Here is a 15,699-nt window from a genome sequence, read left to right on the forward strand (position 1 = left end):
AGGCGAAATGTTTTTACAGCCATAGAGGTGAACTGGGGAACACAGGGTTGGAAGCTTTGGTTCAACCCTGGCTGGAAGAGAGGCTGCTATGTTTCCCCTGTGGCCCATGATGAGCTGGGTCTTCCGCAGAGTTCTCACCAAGGACTTGTGATCTTGGTAGCCCAGACTGGCCTCACCAGCCTTAGTATGTGGATCTTGTGCATATCCAATGAGACAAATGTCTCAAGATATCAGTGCATGCAAGTCTTCTCAGTCAGGGTCCAATTCCCATGGAGAATCCAGATCGTTTTGTTCTTATGGCATAGTTATTGAGCGCACAGCCTTGACCTGCAAGGGCTATTCTGAGGTAGTCATTGCTATTCTCCTGCAAGCAAAAGAAGCAATCAATGTTTGCGGCGTATGCTAAGGCCTGGAAGGCTTTCCAGCTCTGGTGCTCCAAAGATCAGGTTGGCATTTCATAGCACCAATTCCTGTGATCCTGGAATTTCTTCAAAGTGGATTAGAAAAGGGCCTAGCAATGGTGTTTCTCAAGGTTCAGGTGGCAGGTATCAGGTATCTTATGCTTCAGGGATCGAGGGAGAAAACAATTTCTAGCATCTCACCCTGATATGACCCAGTTCTTGAAGGGAGCGCTCAGGTTGTGACCTCCCATACACTGGCCTTTTCCATCCTGGAATCTTAATATAATTCTGAAGAGCCTATCCAAGAACCATTAGAGCTTCTCCACGAGGCTTCTCTTGTGGACCTCGCGGTGAAGACGGTATTACTGATGGCGATAGTCTCCATGAGATGGATGTCAGAATTAGTCTCTTTCTTGCATAGAACCCTTCCTAATGATCTTAGGAACTGATTTCTCTGTACATGGTACCTTCTTTCCTACTGAAGGTTCTGTCAGCTTTTCATGTTGGCCAAGAGGTTCATTTATCCACTTTTTGGCCTACGGGTTCAAACAAGCAAGATGAGATTTCAGAGGCTAGATGTGTGAATTGCTTTTCCGACCATCTTTTTGTGCAGACTAGTCAGTCCAGACAAGGCAGCCCAGCTTCCAAGGCTTCTATTGCCAGATGGATTGACATGGCAATTTTGTCAGCGTACATTAACAGAAATAGGCAGCTGTTTGCCACAGCCAACGTTAATTTGAACAGAAGTATAGCATCTTCATGGACGGATTCTTGGGCAGTTCCACCCAAAGAGATCTGTAGAGGAGCTACTTGGTCTACTCTCCATACCTTTACAAAGTTCTACAGAGTAGACGTGGCAGCTCAAGAAGCTGCTGCTTTTGGGTCCTCAGTCTTACGGGCAGGCTTATCTGTCCCTCCCTAGATGTCTGGCACTGCTTTGGTACATCACCTAAATTACAGATTCCTGTGTATATGTAAAGAAATGAAAGATTAGGTTCTTACTTAGATAATCTTGTTTCTGTTAATATACATAGGAGTCCATACAGCCCGTCCCGTGAATTTTGCAGTTTGCCTGCTTTCTGCATCTGACAACTCTATGGTCCGGAACTGGAGTTCTTCTCCTGTCAGTTGGATGAACATGTATGATTACCTTCCTAATAAAGTACTGAACATAAGATTAGTCTTATCGGGTCAGACCAATGGTCCATCAAGCCCAGTAGCTCGTTCTCATGGTGGCCAGTCCAGGTCACTAGTAATTGGCCCAAACTCAGAGTAGCAACTTTCCATGCTACTGATCCAGGGCAAGCAATGGCTTGCCCCATGTCTTTCTCAATTACAGACTATGGTATTTTCCTCCAGAAAAATGTCCAATCCTTTATTAAAACCAGCTACGCTATCTGCTCGTACCACAACCTCTGGCAATGCGTTCCAGAACTTAAATAATCTCTGAGTGAAAAAATATTTCCTCCTATTGGTTTTAAAAATATTTCCCTGTAACTTCTAGTGTCCCCTAGTCTTTGTAATTTTTGACGGAATGAAAAATCGATCCACTTGTACCCGTTCTACTCCACTCAAGATTTTGTAGACTTCAATCATATCTCCCCTCAGCTGTCTCTTTTCCAAGCTGAAGAGTCCTAACCTTTTTCGTCTTTCCTCAAATGAGAGGAGTTCCATCCCCTTTATCATCTTAGTTGCTCTTCTTTGAACCTTTTCTAGTACCGCTATATCTTTCTTGAGATAAGAAGACCAGAATTGAATGCAATACTCCAGGTGAGGTCACACATGGAGCGATAGAAGCATTATAACATTCTTAGTCTTGTTAACCATCTCTTTTTTAAATAATTCCCAGCATCTTGTTTGCTTTTTTTGGCCACCGCTGCACATTGAGCAGAAGGTTTCATCGTATTGGTCTATCGTTTATCATTTATTAAACTTGATATACCACCTTAGTTGCAGCACAATTCAAGGCGGTTTACAATGACCCAGATCCTTTTCTTGGGTGCTAACCCCCAAAGTGGACCCTAGCATCCGGTAACTGTGATTTGGGTTATTCTTCCCAATGTGCATCACTTTGCATTTATCCACAGTAAATTTCATCTTGTATTTGAACACCAAGTCTTCCAATTTCCTAAGGTCTGCCTACAATTTTTCACAAACTGCATGCATTTTAACATCTTTGAACAGTTTAGTGTCATCTGCAATTTTAATCACTTCACTCGTTTCAATTTCCAGATCATTTATAAATAAATTAAATAGCACAGGTCCCAGTACAGATCCCTGTGGCAGTCCACTGTTTACTCTCCTCCATTGAGAAAAATGACCATTTAAGCCTACCCTCTGTTTTCTATACAATAACTAATGCACAACTAAACTTTGCCACCTATCCCATGACTCTTTACGTTTCTCAGGAGCCTCTCATGAGGAACTTTGTCAAAAGCTCTCTGAAAATCTAGATACACTACATCAACCGGCTCACCCTTATCCAACTGTTTGTTCACACCTTCAAAGAAGCCAAGAAAATTGGTGAGGCAAGATCTCCCTCAGCTGAGCCCATACTGACTCTATCTCATTAAATCATGTTTGTCTACGTGTTCCACAATTTTATTTTTTTATAATTGTTTCTATTATTTTGCCTGGCACTGAAGTGAGGCTTACCGGTCTGTAATTTCCAGATCTCCCCTGGAACCCTTTTTAAAAATAGGCATAACATCGGCTACCCTCCAATCATCAGGTCCCACAGATTCCCTCACAGGTTTTCTACTTCTGATATACCTTAAAAAAGTTGTTATGGGTTTTTGCCTCTTTTGCAAGTTTCTCTTCATATTCTTTCTTAGCTTTTTTTATCAATGCTTTGCATCTAACTTGCCAGTGCTTCTGTTTCTTCTTATTTTCTTCTTTTTCCATTCTTTAAAGGATTTTTTTTTGGCTCTAATAGCCTTTTTCACTTCACCTTTTAGCCATGATGGCTCTCATTTCCTCCTCCTTCCACCTTTGCTGATACATGGAATACAACTGGTCTGGGCTTCCATGATGGTATTTTTAAATAACATTCATGCCTGGTTTATAATTCTAACCTTTGCAACTGATCCTTTTAGCTTTTTTTTTAACCATTTTCATCATTTTATCATAGTCACCCTTTTGAAAATGAAATGCCTCTATAGTAGATTTCTTTTGCGATGTCACTCCCGGTATCAGCTCAGATTTGATCATATTATGATCACTGTTTCCCAGCCCAACACAGTTAACTCCCGTACTATGCTTTGCTTTCCACTAAGGACCAAATCTAAAATAACCTCCCCTCTTGTCGGTTCCCGGACCAGTTGCTCCAAGAAGCAATCATTTATGATGTCTAGGAGTTTTACCTCCCTAACACCTCCCAATGTAACATTTAACCATCCATTATTATACTATTGCCTAATTCTACAGCTTTCCTAATCTCTGAAAACATTTCTTCATCTGTCTGTTCATTTTGTCCTGAGGGACGGTAGTATAATCCTACCCTTATTCCTTCCCTTCACACATGGAATTTCTATCTATATGGATTCCACACTATGTCATGCAGAATGTTTATTTTATTTCATTCAATTCCCTCTTTAACATATAGCACAAACCCCCTCCAATTTGATCTACTCTATCCTTGTGATATAATTTGTACCCAGGTAATTCAGTGTCCCATTGTCCTCCTTCCTTTGCAGTTCCTTATGTGTTAACTTCTAGTTGCATACAGCAAGTTGGTTCATTGATACACCTATAGTTTGTTGCAAGTTCATGCTAATAATTCTTTTTCATGAGTTACAGAGCAGAACAGAAAAATGTAAGTTATTTCTGGGGAAGTTTCCCATGCCCCTCCTTCTCCTTTCTCCTGTTACAGTGGAGTTTGATTGCTTTGGTACAAACTGAAGAGGGAGCTATACTCCACTTGTGAAGGAGGAAGAGCTGAAAGAAGTGATTGACACCCTTCTGCAACTGGTTTCCGAGCATGGATTGATCACCTAATGTATGGACTCCTGTGTATATTAACAGAAACAAGATTATTTGATCACCTAATGTATGAACTCTTCTGTATATTAACAGATTATTTGAGTAAGAACCTAATCTTTCATTAGCAGTTTTATCAGATGCTAGGTTATGCTTTGGGGAGCAGCGGGGAGGGAGTCGAACTTATGCTAGATCAGTCCAGATGAATGAGTTATGTTCCTCCTGTTCAGATAGAGCAAACTGCCTTCCCTCTAAAAACTGGTACAGCAAGGATGAAGAATCAGAGGATCTTGGGGGATGGAGATGGTGTCTACTTCTTCAGTACAGCTAAGGCGGGTGTTTACAGTGTTAGATGATGGTTGCTGACTCATGACCATTGAGACTGATTTCCTTTCAGGCTAAACTTTATATATAAATTTCCTTTAAGGAAAATCCAGACTGCCTGCTGCATAAAGTTTATTTAAAAAAAAACAAAAACAAAAAAAACTATTTTGGCAGTTGTAGCAAGCTTGCCTTGCTGCTCAAAGGAAGAGCAATAGGAGCTGCCTATAGCACAGGTCTTACTAGAACAGCTGTTTTCCAAGCAGCAGAAGAGGTTGAGGTAAGAGGAGAACCTTTCTGTAGCAGAATAGAGGGGTAGAGGACATAGATCCACTAGTGCTAGCATTTCTCTCTCTGGGGAGTTACACAGGGGATGTCTCTGGAAGCCCTTATCTCTGGGATTTATACTTAAGATGCATACAGCTCTGGGGGTAGCAGAAGTGAAATGACTATCTTTCTATTGGCCAATAGTCCTGAATCTAATTGGGGCCAGGGACTTATGCTTAAGAGAGCCAAATTTAGTTCTGGACCAGCATGGGCACCGGGAATCCTCTCTCCAGTTTTCCTCATTCTCAGTGAAACCTGTCCTGGGCAGACTAACTTCCAAGTAAGGGTAAGGGAAGAAAACAAGAGTGTGAAGAAATCATAAAGTTGTTTTAAAGAGGCAGAATCTGCACCTCCTTTCCCCCTTCTTTCTCAGGTCATGAAAACCCTGAAAATAGTTGAGGAATTTGGGGATCTGATTATCTTAGCACATGCCAGGCCTCCAGGGGCTCTTTTCATACATCAAGTTCTTAAAATGTTGCTTTTAGCTGAAGGGAAGCATCCAGATGGGAAGACATATGGTGTCTCTGGGTTATGTCATTTTCACTGCTGAGTGAAGAGGAGGACAAGCTATTGAAGCTCCTCAGAAGGGACTGGAGAAAGGAATGACCCTGAACCTGGTCGAGTATGAGTGGTGGTATTGAAAGGCTACATAGGTACAGTAGAAGTAGATTCCACAACAGCTTACCCAGATGTCCTGTGCTTCCTGTGTGGAAGTTACAGACTAGTCCTCCCACTTGGGGCCCTTTCAAGCCTTAGAGAGTGGTATTTCATAAGGACTTCAATCTTAATATTGTGTCCATTTCATCTGAGCCAGGCAATCTATCTCCTGACATTCAAGATGGCGGAGTGCGCAGGTATGGAAAACTGTCATCTGATGTGAAATGGATCCTTAAAAGTTACCTCAAAGTGATCAAGCACGTTAGGAAATCAAACTATTGGAAGGCCAAAGAAAGGTGAAACGGCATCAGAGTCCTCTAGAGCAGTGTTCTTCAACCTTTTTATACCTGTGGACCGGCAGAAATAAAAGAATTATTTTGTGGACCGGCAAACTACTAGGACTAAAATTTAAAAACCCCATTTACGCCTGTGAGCTCGGTCCCCGCAAACCATTTGATCCCATCTGCACAAGCCGCAATTATGATTTTATATTGAACGTATTTTATTAAAGTATAAAAAGAAACAATATTCTGAACAATTGTGATTTTATAAATACAAATATACAGAGCACAGACCAGCAAAACCCCTGTCTCCCCTCCCCTTCACATATATCCCCTCTACTATCAAGAAAACTGAACAAGTCAAGTTATTATAGAATGCTACATAGAAATATCATGCTAACAGAATACTGCAGTCCCCAGTTATGTCTCTAGCAGGATATATATTTCAAATCTGATATATTCTAATGACAAAATAGAAATAAAATTATTTTTTTCTACCTTTTGTTGTCTCTGGTTTCTGCTTTCATCTTCTTTTCACTCTTTTCCTTCCAGCATCTGCACGTTCCATCCAATGTCTGCCCTCTCCCCCCTTCCATATGTATCTGACTTCTTTCTATGCCCCTCTTCCCTGTACATCCAGCCTGTTCCTCCTCTCTCTTTTTTACATCATTCATTCCAGCTTCACTGCCTTCTTCATTTTTATCTCTCCTACACCAGATCTAGCATCTTTATCCCTCTCTCATTTCTCTGCTGATCCCCTTTCCAGCATCAATTTCTCTCTACTTTCTCATTCCTCTCTCTCCCCTTTCCCTCATCTGATCTCTCCATTCCACCCTGACCCCCTTCCCCTCCTGTAATCTCCCTGCCAGCTGTTTCCTTCCTTTTTTCTTTCTCCCTTCTCTCCTTCCTTTTTTTTCCTTCTCCCTTCCCTCCTCCCTCTATCCAACATTAACTCTCTTCCCATCCCTTTCCCTCCTCCCCTTCCAGCAGCATCTCTCCTTCTTCTCCCTTCCCTCCTCCCTCTATCCAACATTAACTCTCTTCTCTTCCCATCCCTTTCCCTCATCCCCTCCCAGCAGCATCTCTCCTTCTAACTCTCTCCAAGTCCAGTAACAGCTCTCCCTTTATCCAGCAGCTTCCCTGCCTCCTACAGTGGCTGTCTCCCCTTCCAGCAGCTCTCAGTACTTGCCTGCAGGAAGTTGCCGGTAAATCACTGCCCTGGCAAGTAGGAGAGCTGGTGGGAGGGGAGGAAATCACTGTGAAGGCTTCCCAGGATCTTGCTCGCACACGCTGACCATCTCCCTCCACCTGCACCTGTATCTGCAGCTCTCTCCATTCTACTTGTAACTTCCCCGCGGCCCTCTTCAGCAACTCGGCAGGGGCGTCGATCAAGACAGGCTGCCGACGTAGGGACCTTCACTCTCTGAGTCCCGCCTATTTTGTTTCAACTTCCTGTTTCCAAACAGGCGAGACTCAGAGAGGGAAGGCCCCGACGTCAGCAGCCTATCTTAGTCGCCTGAGGCTGGGAGGAACATTAATGAGCAGGAACCGCAGTCGGCAGGAAATTTAACTGCCGACTTGATCTCACCGGCCCTGTGCGGACCGGCAGAAATTTTCTGCGTACCGGCACAGGTCCGCGGACCGGCGGTTGAAGAACTGTGCTCTAGAGCTAAGTGGATAAGAGGCCCTTTGCTTTAGCATAGCACATTTATGGGTGCTGGAGGCTTCCCTTTGTAGGCTCACTTTACTAAAACATAAGCAAATGTTCTCCAGCTGTGTACTCCTATCTTCCTTGCATTATTCTTCAAACCTTTATTGACTAGACATAGAGGTCAGGCAAGAAGCTGGGTTTGGCACAGGAGTATTAAGAGCTGCTGTGACCTTTTCCCAGCCTGCATACATGGAAGCTCCATTTGTCTAGTCTGGTTTGTTATGAAGAAGAAATTTAAATTACCGTATATATTCTAATATAAACTGAGATTTGGGGACTAAAAAAATTGCCCAAAAAATGGGGTTTCGGCTTATTTGGGCCATTGCCTACCCACCCCCTCCCAGACTTGTTGCAGGCCTCCACCGAGCCTGCCGTATGGCCTGGTAGGGTTGGCTAAGACAGGACGGATCCCTCCTGTACCGGCTGACTCTGTCCATTTTTTTTTTTTTTGTACCCCTCTCCCGCCTCCCCCTGCATACCTTTTTGAATCTCTGGTAGTCCAGCAGTGTACCGGGCAGGAGCGAGCTTTCTGTGCTCCTGTCCCACACTGAGCCCCTCCTTGAATGGCTGCCTCGAGTTCTTGTGGCTCTGCAGAGTACCAGGCATGAGCAAGCTTTCCTCACTCCTGCTGTTCGCTGAATGGCTGCCCTGAGTTCTCACGGGACTCTTGAGAACTCATGGCAGCCATTCAGCGAGTGGCTCAGTGCCAGGCAAAAGGGAAGTAACCCTTTCATGTGGACTGGTCTGGCACAACTCGGGAAAATAAAAATAATCGGGAACAAATAATTTGCCCCTTTCTGCACTCCAGTAGCCAGACTAATAAGTGATGGTGACTAGAAACTTTGGGGTTTAAGACTTGGGGTTTAAGATTTGTAGACTAGCAGTCTGTGCCCATTCTTGACCCTGAATTACATGCACTAGGATTTAAGATTAGTTAGTTGCATGTGCTTATGAAGTTATGGAGCATTTGACATGGAATAGTTGAAGGAAAGAGGCTATTGGGGTTGGTTAGGAGTCTGGGAAGAAAAATGTAATAAATGAACAAGCTATGAAACAAGGAGAGGGAATGAAGTCAGTAGGTTATAAAAGCAAGGAAGAGGCACTAAGGTGAGAAGGGAGAGGATGGAGACCTTTAAGAATTTTTTAAAATACTTGAGAGGGCATGGACAAGGCCCAGAATGAGAGAGCAAGGAGCAGGGTCTCTGCAAGAGAGCCAGAGCTGTAGACTGCTAGGGAGTTACAAGGTGGAGGAGATGAGGCCTATTGTTAGCAGGCCACACCTTAGGGCCTCAAGGCTTCTGGGGATTGTGTGTGTTTTTCTAAGCGCTGCAGTCATGGCTGGGAAAGCTGCTTAACAGGCGAGCCTTTGCTGCCAAGTGACAACATCAGGGTAGGGGCACTTCGGTGTGAAAAGACAAACCAACAACTTGGACAATCTTATGGAGGAATAGTGAGGAAAGCAGCAATGTAGTGTTTTAAAGGAGTAACCTTAAATTGTTAATCTAACTACATGAAACCAGAGCGAAAGGTCAGTGCTCTCCTTTTTTTAAATATAATCTAATGCAAGACTTATATACTGCACAAATCCCAGCTGGATGTTCTAGACGCCTTACATCCAAGAAGCCCACAAAATAATGGGGCAAGGCAAACATAAGAGAGCTAACCCCCCCAAAAAAAAAACAAAAACCCAACAAAAACCCAACAAAACAAACAACAAAACCAAGACCCAGAGGAGCTATATGAATATATCAGAAAACAAATGGATTAGCAGTAATAGAATATATTAAAACTTAACAAATTAAGTTTTCCATTTCCTTCGATATGTTATGTAATTGGATTTCACTCTGATATACAGAGGTAACTTGCTCCGTATGAAAATTGCTTGAAAAGACGACATAGAATCAAGTTGTCTTTTAAAACATAGACTTTTAAAAATTGGGTACCTTTTATTATTATATAACCGAGATGAAGAAAAGAATGACAGAGGTGATGAATCAACAAATCTGACAAACTAGCATATAGTATAAGAGTTGCTTGCACTGGTTTTCAAATGTAAAGAAAAGTTTTTATGCATTTATGCTTGCTGCTAGATGGAGTTTTGACAAGTGGCTTGTGCATATGCACACATCAATAAGCATGAGCACCCTACTCGAGGACTTGGTCCCCTTGCAGAGGATCATCAGGGCTCCACGGATATTTGAAGAGGAGAAGCCAGTGTGGAGTAAGGGAAGCCATTTGTTTGGCTGCAGGCCTGCATGTGGGATAATGCTGGACTCAGTCCCAGAAATGGAGTATAGTGAATTGGTGTTGTGAAGGGCTGGGAGGTGGGGGGATGACAGAAGGAGTTGAAGGGGTGAGGTATGTGGATAGAGATGGGATGTGTTGAGTACCAAAGCTTTTAATGGCAATGTTTTATGGAGGTGCTGGTGCAGATCCATCCATATAAACCACTTTAGATTTTTAGCCCCACCCCCCAAAAAAAAAAAAAAAAAGTTTTAATTAACCAGTGAGCACACATGATTTTAAAGAATTATCAAGCAGTTTGCTACTTCTGAAGAAACTCACAGATTTTGATGGTATGAATCATGCTATGACGAGCTAAAAAAAAAAATAATAATAATTTCATGCATACGCACTTGGATTTCAGATCATAAGGCCCACTAATGAGGAAATCTAGATATCCCTGGACTATAGGTAGTATGATGGAAGGGATAAAAATGCCCAGGAATGGTCTTTATTGCCTTCAGTGTAGGATACAATAAAATAGGAGGGATAGAAATGCCCGTGGATAGTCCATATTTTCTGCAGTGTGGGATACAGTGATTTAGAAGAGAAAGAAATGTCTAGGAATGGTCTTCCCTACATTATCTTGGCAGTGGTGGTCTGTTAACTCACAATTCTAGTAATACAGCCTCCGAGGTAGAATCATACATAACTGGTGAACTGTTTTTTTGCTGTTCTTTTGTAAAGTGCTCAGGACAAAGAAAGAGCTTGGCTCTGTCCCCTGATGTCTCACTTCCTTCACAGAGAGGTGGGGCTGTGAGTCAGGGCCCAGTTCAAATTGAAAACAGATTTAGTATCGCACACACATTACCAAGAGCAAAATGCCTGAACTTGAAACTCTGGCACATGAGTTGTTGTCAAGTGTGGTCAGAGAGGTTGTGTCTTTCTCCCTGAAGTGTTCTTGCTGTTCAGTCTGTCTAATTCCAAGCAACAGTGTTGTGGAAATTGCTGCACAGTCGGCTTCTTGTTCTGTTTTGGGGTGGTTGTTTTTTTTGGTATTTTAATTACTTGCCTCTTCCAAAACCAGACTGAATGCCCCCTGGGGACAGGTAAATATACCTTAATGTAACTCACCCTGACATCCAAGTTTACACCTGAGCAATAGTGAGTTAAGAGAGTTGCCTAAAGTCACAAGGACCTGGAGACGCATTTGAGGCCTTTCTTCCCAATTCTCAGCGCACAGCTGTAAGCACTGGGCTACTTCAACACTTAATAGGTTATTAGCCCAAGCTGTGCTGGAGGACAGCCTGTCTGCCCCTCCCTCTGACCTAATCAAGATCTGTAGTATGGATACTCTAATGTGGGCTTTTCCTGTCACCCTTCCAGCCTTCCTTCCTTTATCTGTGGGAATCTGAATATCTTTCCTCACTGCTCTAGCTCTTTGGCTAGTTTTGGTAACTTTGTTCATATTTCCTTTTCCCCTTCTCTCTTAGATACGGTAAAATTGTCTCGACAAAGGCCATTCTGGACAAGACTACCAACAAATGCAAAGGTAAGATGTGCTGGTAACCATTGGAGACAGTTGTACTTTTGTTTTTCTCTTTCTCTGGTCAATGGCATACTTCAAATTAGAATGACACTGCCTGCTTGCCAAGGCGAGGACCCTGGATCCTTTTGCAGTCTGTGATGTAACACTTGACTGTGATGCTCTCAGATAATGTGTTGGGAGGGCTGCTAGCTGCCAGGGAAATTCTGTACGGATTATTTCCATGCTGGGGGGAGAAAAGGGGGTGAGCACTACAGCTTTCAGACTGTACTGCCTCAAATTTCTACATACAATGATAAGGGCTGTGAACTTGAAGCATAAGAGTAATTAAAATTTCTTACCTTGATGCCCTTGCTTATATGAAACCAGTCTTGTGCAATAAATAGTAAAAATTATCCACTTCAGTATTTCTTGAAGTGCAGTAATGTACAAAATAGGAAAAAAAAGGGGCCTCTTTAGAATCAGTGTGCAAAATACAGTTGAACCTTGGATAGCGAGTAACTTGGTTTGCGAGTATTTTGCACACATCGCGCGTCGCATCATCGGAACCCACAGTTAAAACGTGCATATCTTACACAGAGCGCAGCTGAACGTAATAGAAGTGTCACACCCAATTTACCCATAGCTCAAGTGCTCACAGCATACAGTATTTTATATTAAAGTTTTTGGGTTGTGGAATGAATCGTCTTGAGTTTCCATTATTTCCTAGGGGGAAATTCGCTTTGATATACGAGTGCTTTGGGTTATGAGCATACTTCCGGAATGAATTATGCTCACAAACCAAGGTTTTACTTAGTTTCCAAGTTAAAAATATGATTCAGCGCTTATTAAAAATTTCTAAGTGATTACATAATAAAAATTGGGGGAAAGGAACAAAATAGCCGTGAACCCTCTAGTTTTCTAGGCATAATTAGTTGCCTAATTAAATCAGGTGCTTAATAGAGTAACAGATTACCCTGTAGAGTAAATCTTCACTATAGAGTTTGAGCGTCCTGTCCTATACGAAGATCTAATAGATTTTAAGTTGGATGCCCAAGAGAAAAGATCTGGGTGTCATTGGAGACACTACGCTGAAATCTTCTGCCCAGTGTGCAGCAGTGACCAAAAGAAAGCAAATAAGATGCTAGGAATTATTAGGAAATGGTAATGGTAAAGCCCTGAATATGTACACCCTAGAGCAGTGGTCTCAAACTCAAACCCTTTGCGGGGCCACATTTTGGATTTGTAGGTACTTGGAGGGCCGCAGAAAAAATAGTTTTATTAAAGAAATGACAATTTTGCATGAGGTTAAACTCTTTATAGTTTATAAAACTTTCCTTTAACAGTTAAAGCACTCACATTTAAAGTTCAATATCTTTTCTTTCTCAAAACTGGCACATTTCAATCACTAAATTGAAAATAAAATCATTTTCCTACCTTTGTTTGGTAATTTCATCAGTCTCTGGTTGCACTTTATTCTTCTGACTGTGCATCCAATACTTCTTCCCTTCTTTCAGCCTCCTGTATTCTTCCTCTCCTCCAGCCCTCATTCCCTCCCCCAACTTTTTCTTTCTTTCTCTGTCTGTCTTTCTCTGATTCCGTGCCCCATTTTTTTGCTTTGTTTCTGGTTCCCTGTCCCCCCTCCTTCTTTCTTCCTTCCTCCGTGCCCCATTTTTTGCTTTTTTTTTTCTGGCTCCCTGTCCCCACCCCACCTTCTTTCTTTCTTCCTTTCTTTCTTTCTTCCTTTCTTCCTTCCTTTCTTTCTTCGTTCCTTCCTTCCTTCCTTTCTTTCTTTCTTCCTTTCTTCCTTCCTTCCTTTCTTCCTTTCTTCCTTTCGCGGCTCCTTGCCAGATCCGCGCCTGCGTCTGAAGCCTCTCTGATGTTGCGACATCAGAGAGACTTCTGATGCAGGAGTGGATAGCGCAAGGAGCTGCTAACCTGCGGCTTTGAGCAAACGAGCCGGCTGCTGCTCCAAAAGGAAGAGAATGATGGCCTCCAGACCGTGGACCGCAAATAAAACCTGGAGAGCCACATGCAGCCCACGGGCCACGTGTTTGAGACCGCTGAAAGTGGTCTCAAACTCAAACCCTTTGCGGGGCCACATTTTGGATTTGTAGGTACTTGGAGGGCCGCAGAAAAAATAGTTAATGTTTTATTAAAGAAATGACAATTTTGCATGAGGTTAAACTCTTTATAGTTTAAAACTTTCCTTTAACAGTTCTACCTTATGCAAAATTGTCATTTCTTTAATAAGACATTAACTATTTTTTTCTGCGGCCCTCCAAGTACTCTATTTTATCCCAGGACAAGCAGGCATGATATTCTCACATGTGGGGTGACGTCATCTACGGAGCCCCGGCGCGGACAGCTTTTCAAGCAAACTTGATTGAAGTTTCAAGTTTGCACACTGCACCACGCATGTGCATGCCTTCTCGCCCACTAGAGGGCGCATCCCACCTCGTGGTCCTCAGTTCAAATTTTTCCGCGGAGCAAGAAAGCCCTGTGGATCTGAGCTCCAGTGTTTTTGCCTTCTAGCTGCCGCGTTTAGTTTGTTTTCCCTTCGAATTAGTTCGCGGTGCTGTTTTTCTTTTCGGTTCCTTTCAAAAAAAAAAAAAAAAGTCTTTCGTTTTTCCTCGGACTCCGGGGGCTCCCGGAATCCGTGGCCGCGGGACGTCGGTACGTTCCCGGCCTTCTTCTTTTCCTTCGTGGATGTCCCGTCCTGTTACGGGATTCAAAAAGTGCAGCCGGTGTGAAAGGTTGCTTTCCATCACCGACCCTCACCGGTGGTGCATTGTCTGTCTTGGGCCCGAACATCCGACAGACTCGTGTGATCGCTGTGCTACCTTCCAAAACAGGGCCCTCCGTCGCCGTAAGGCAAGAATGGCCGAATTGTTCGCCGTCGACGCACCTAAGGCCTCGACGTCGGCCTCGGCTTCGGCCCCGGCCTTGACCTCGGCCTCGGCGTCCTCGGGGGCCTCGGCCTCGCCTCGGCCCTCTTCCTCGAAGGCGTCGTCAGTGAAGCAAGCTTCGGGTAAGTCCTCTGTTCCATCCCCTTCAGCAAAGAAGCCATCCTCGAGTCAGGCCAAGGCGGGTGGGTCGACCCCGGCCCCGCATCGGACCTCGACTCCGCACACCCCGAGGGAATACTCGAGACCGAGGTCGCCCTCCAGGGAGTGTGCCCCGGACTCGGAACTCCCCACCTTCGTGGGGATTCCGGCCTTCCAGGATCTCCTCCGAGCTCTGATCTCATCGGAGCTGTCGGGAGCCCTGGAAGTGTTGCAGCGTGCTGCGGTTCCGGCGGCCTCGACCTCGGCCGGGGCGCCTTCGGTCTCAGAGGCCCCGGCCTCGGCTCCCTCGGGAGCCCCGACCTCGGCGACCTCGGTCTCGGGTACGGTGGCCCCGTTCACCTCGGTCTCGGCCCCGCCCCGGACCTCGACCTCGGGGGAACCCCCTGAGCGGAGTGTAAGGCCCAAGGAAAAGTTGCGCAGAGTGCGCCGTCTTTCCTCCTCCTCCTCCGGGTCTTCCAGACACGCCTCGCCCTCGACGCGACCTCGGACGGGGCGTCGATCGAGGAAGTCTAAGCGACCCCGAGGCTCGCCTCGGCGCGACCGCTCCTCGTCGTTCGGGGGCGAGGCGCTGCAGGTGTCGGAGTTGCGCCTCGACAACCCGAGGCTCCTCCGCTCACCTCATGGGAAGTCTTCCCGGGCCGCCTCGCCGAGGAAACGGGAGAGTGTCCCACGAACCCCTGGGTCCTCACCCAAGGGCTCTGCGAGGAGGATAACTTCCCCTTCCCCCTCGAGGGCCCTCGAGAGGGGATCCTGGGATTCGGGATCGGTTAGGGATCCTCATTATTCCCATGAGGCCTCCCCCCTCTCCTCGATGGGGCGGTCGAGAACCCCGTCTCCCCAGGCTAGGCCGTCCTCATTTTCATCCTTCGTTCAGGACATGGCCCAAGCCCTGGGGATTGACCTGATGGTAGGCTCTCGGTATTCCAAGGAATTTTTGGAGGAACAGGACCTCCCCACTCTTCCTAGGGAGGTGCCTAGACTCCCTCTCAACAGTGTCCTTCTGCAAACCTGGCTGAATAACTTGTCAAACCCTCTTACAGTCACGTCTGTGCCTTCAAAAATGGAATCGAAGTATAGGACGATTCCCCCTAAAGGGTTCGATAAGGCGCAGCTCTCACACCAGTCTCTTCTGGTGGAGTCTGCTCTTAAAAAATCACAGCCCTCACGGGTTTCTGCGGCGGTTCCACCAGGCAGGGAGGGGCGGACC

At 44.8% G+C, this 15,699-nt stretch overlaps 1 protein-coding gene across 6 annotated transcripts in view; it reads left to right on the forward strand.

Annotated features, from left to right (window-relative positions):
• RBMS2 (RNA binding motif single stranded interacting protein 2) overlaps window positions 1–15,699 on the forward strand; it is a 332,030-nt gene that overhangs the window by 243,276 nt on the left and 73,055 nt on the right. For all 6 annotated transcript variants that reach the window (XM_033936036.1, XM_033936038.1, XM_033936032.1 and 3 more), the window contains one exon: window positions 11,393–11,451. In XM_033936036.1, coding sequence (XP_033791927.1) covers window positions 11,393–11,451 — 59 coding nt within the window. The remainder of the gene's footprint in view (window positions 1–11,392; window positions 11,452–15,699) is intronic.

Source organism: Geotrypetes seraphini, chromosome 3 (genome assembly GCF_902459505.1).
Source record: "Geotrypetes seraphini chromosome 3, aGeoSer1.1, whole genome shotgun sequence".
Lineage (NCBI taxonomy): Eukaryota > Metazoa > Chordata > Amphibia > Gymnophiona > Dermophiidae > Geotrypetes > Geotrypetes seraphini.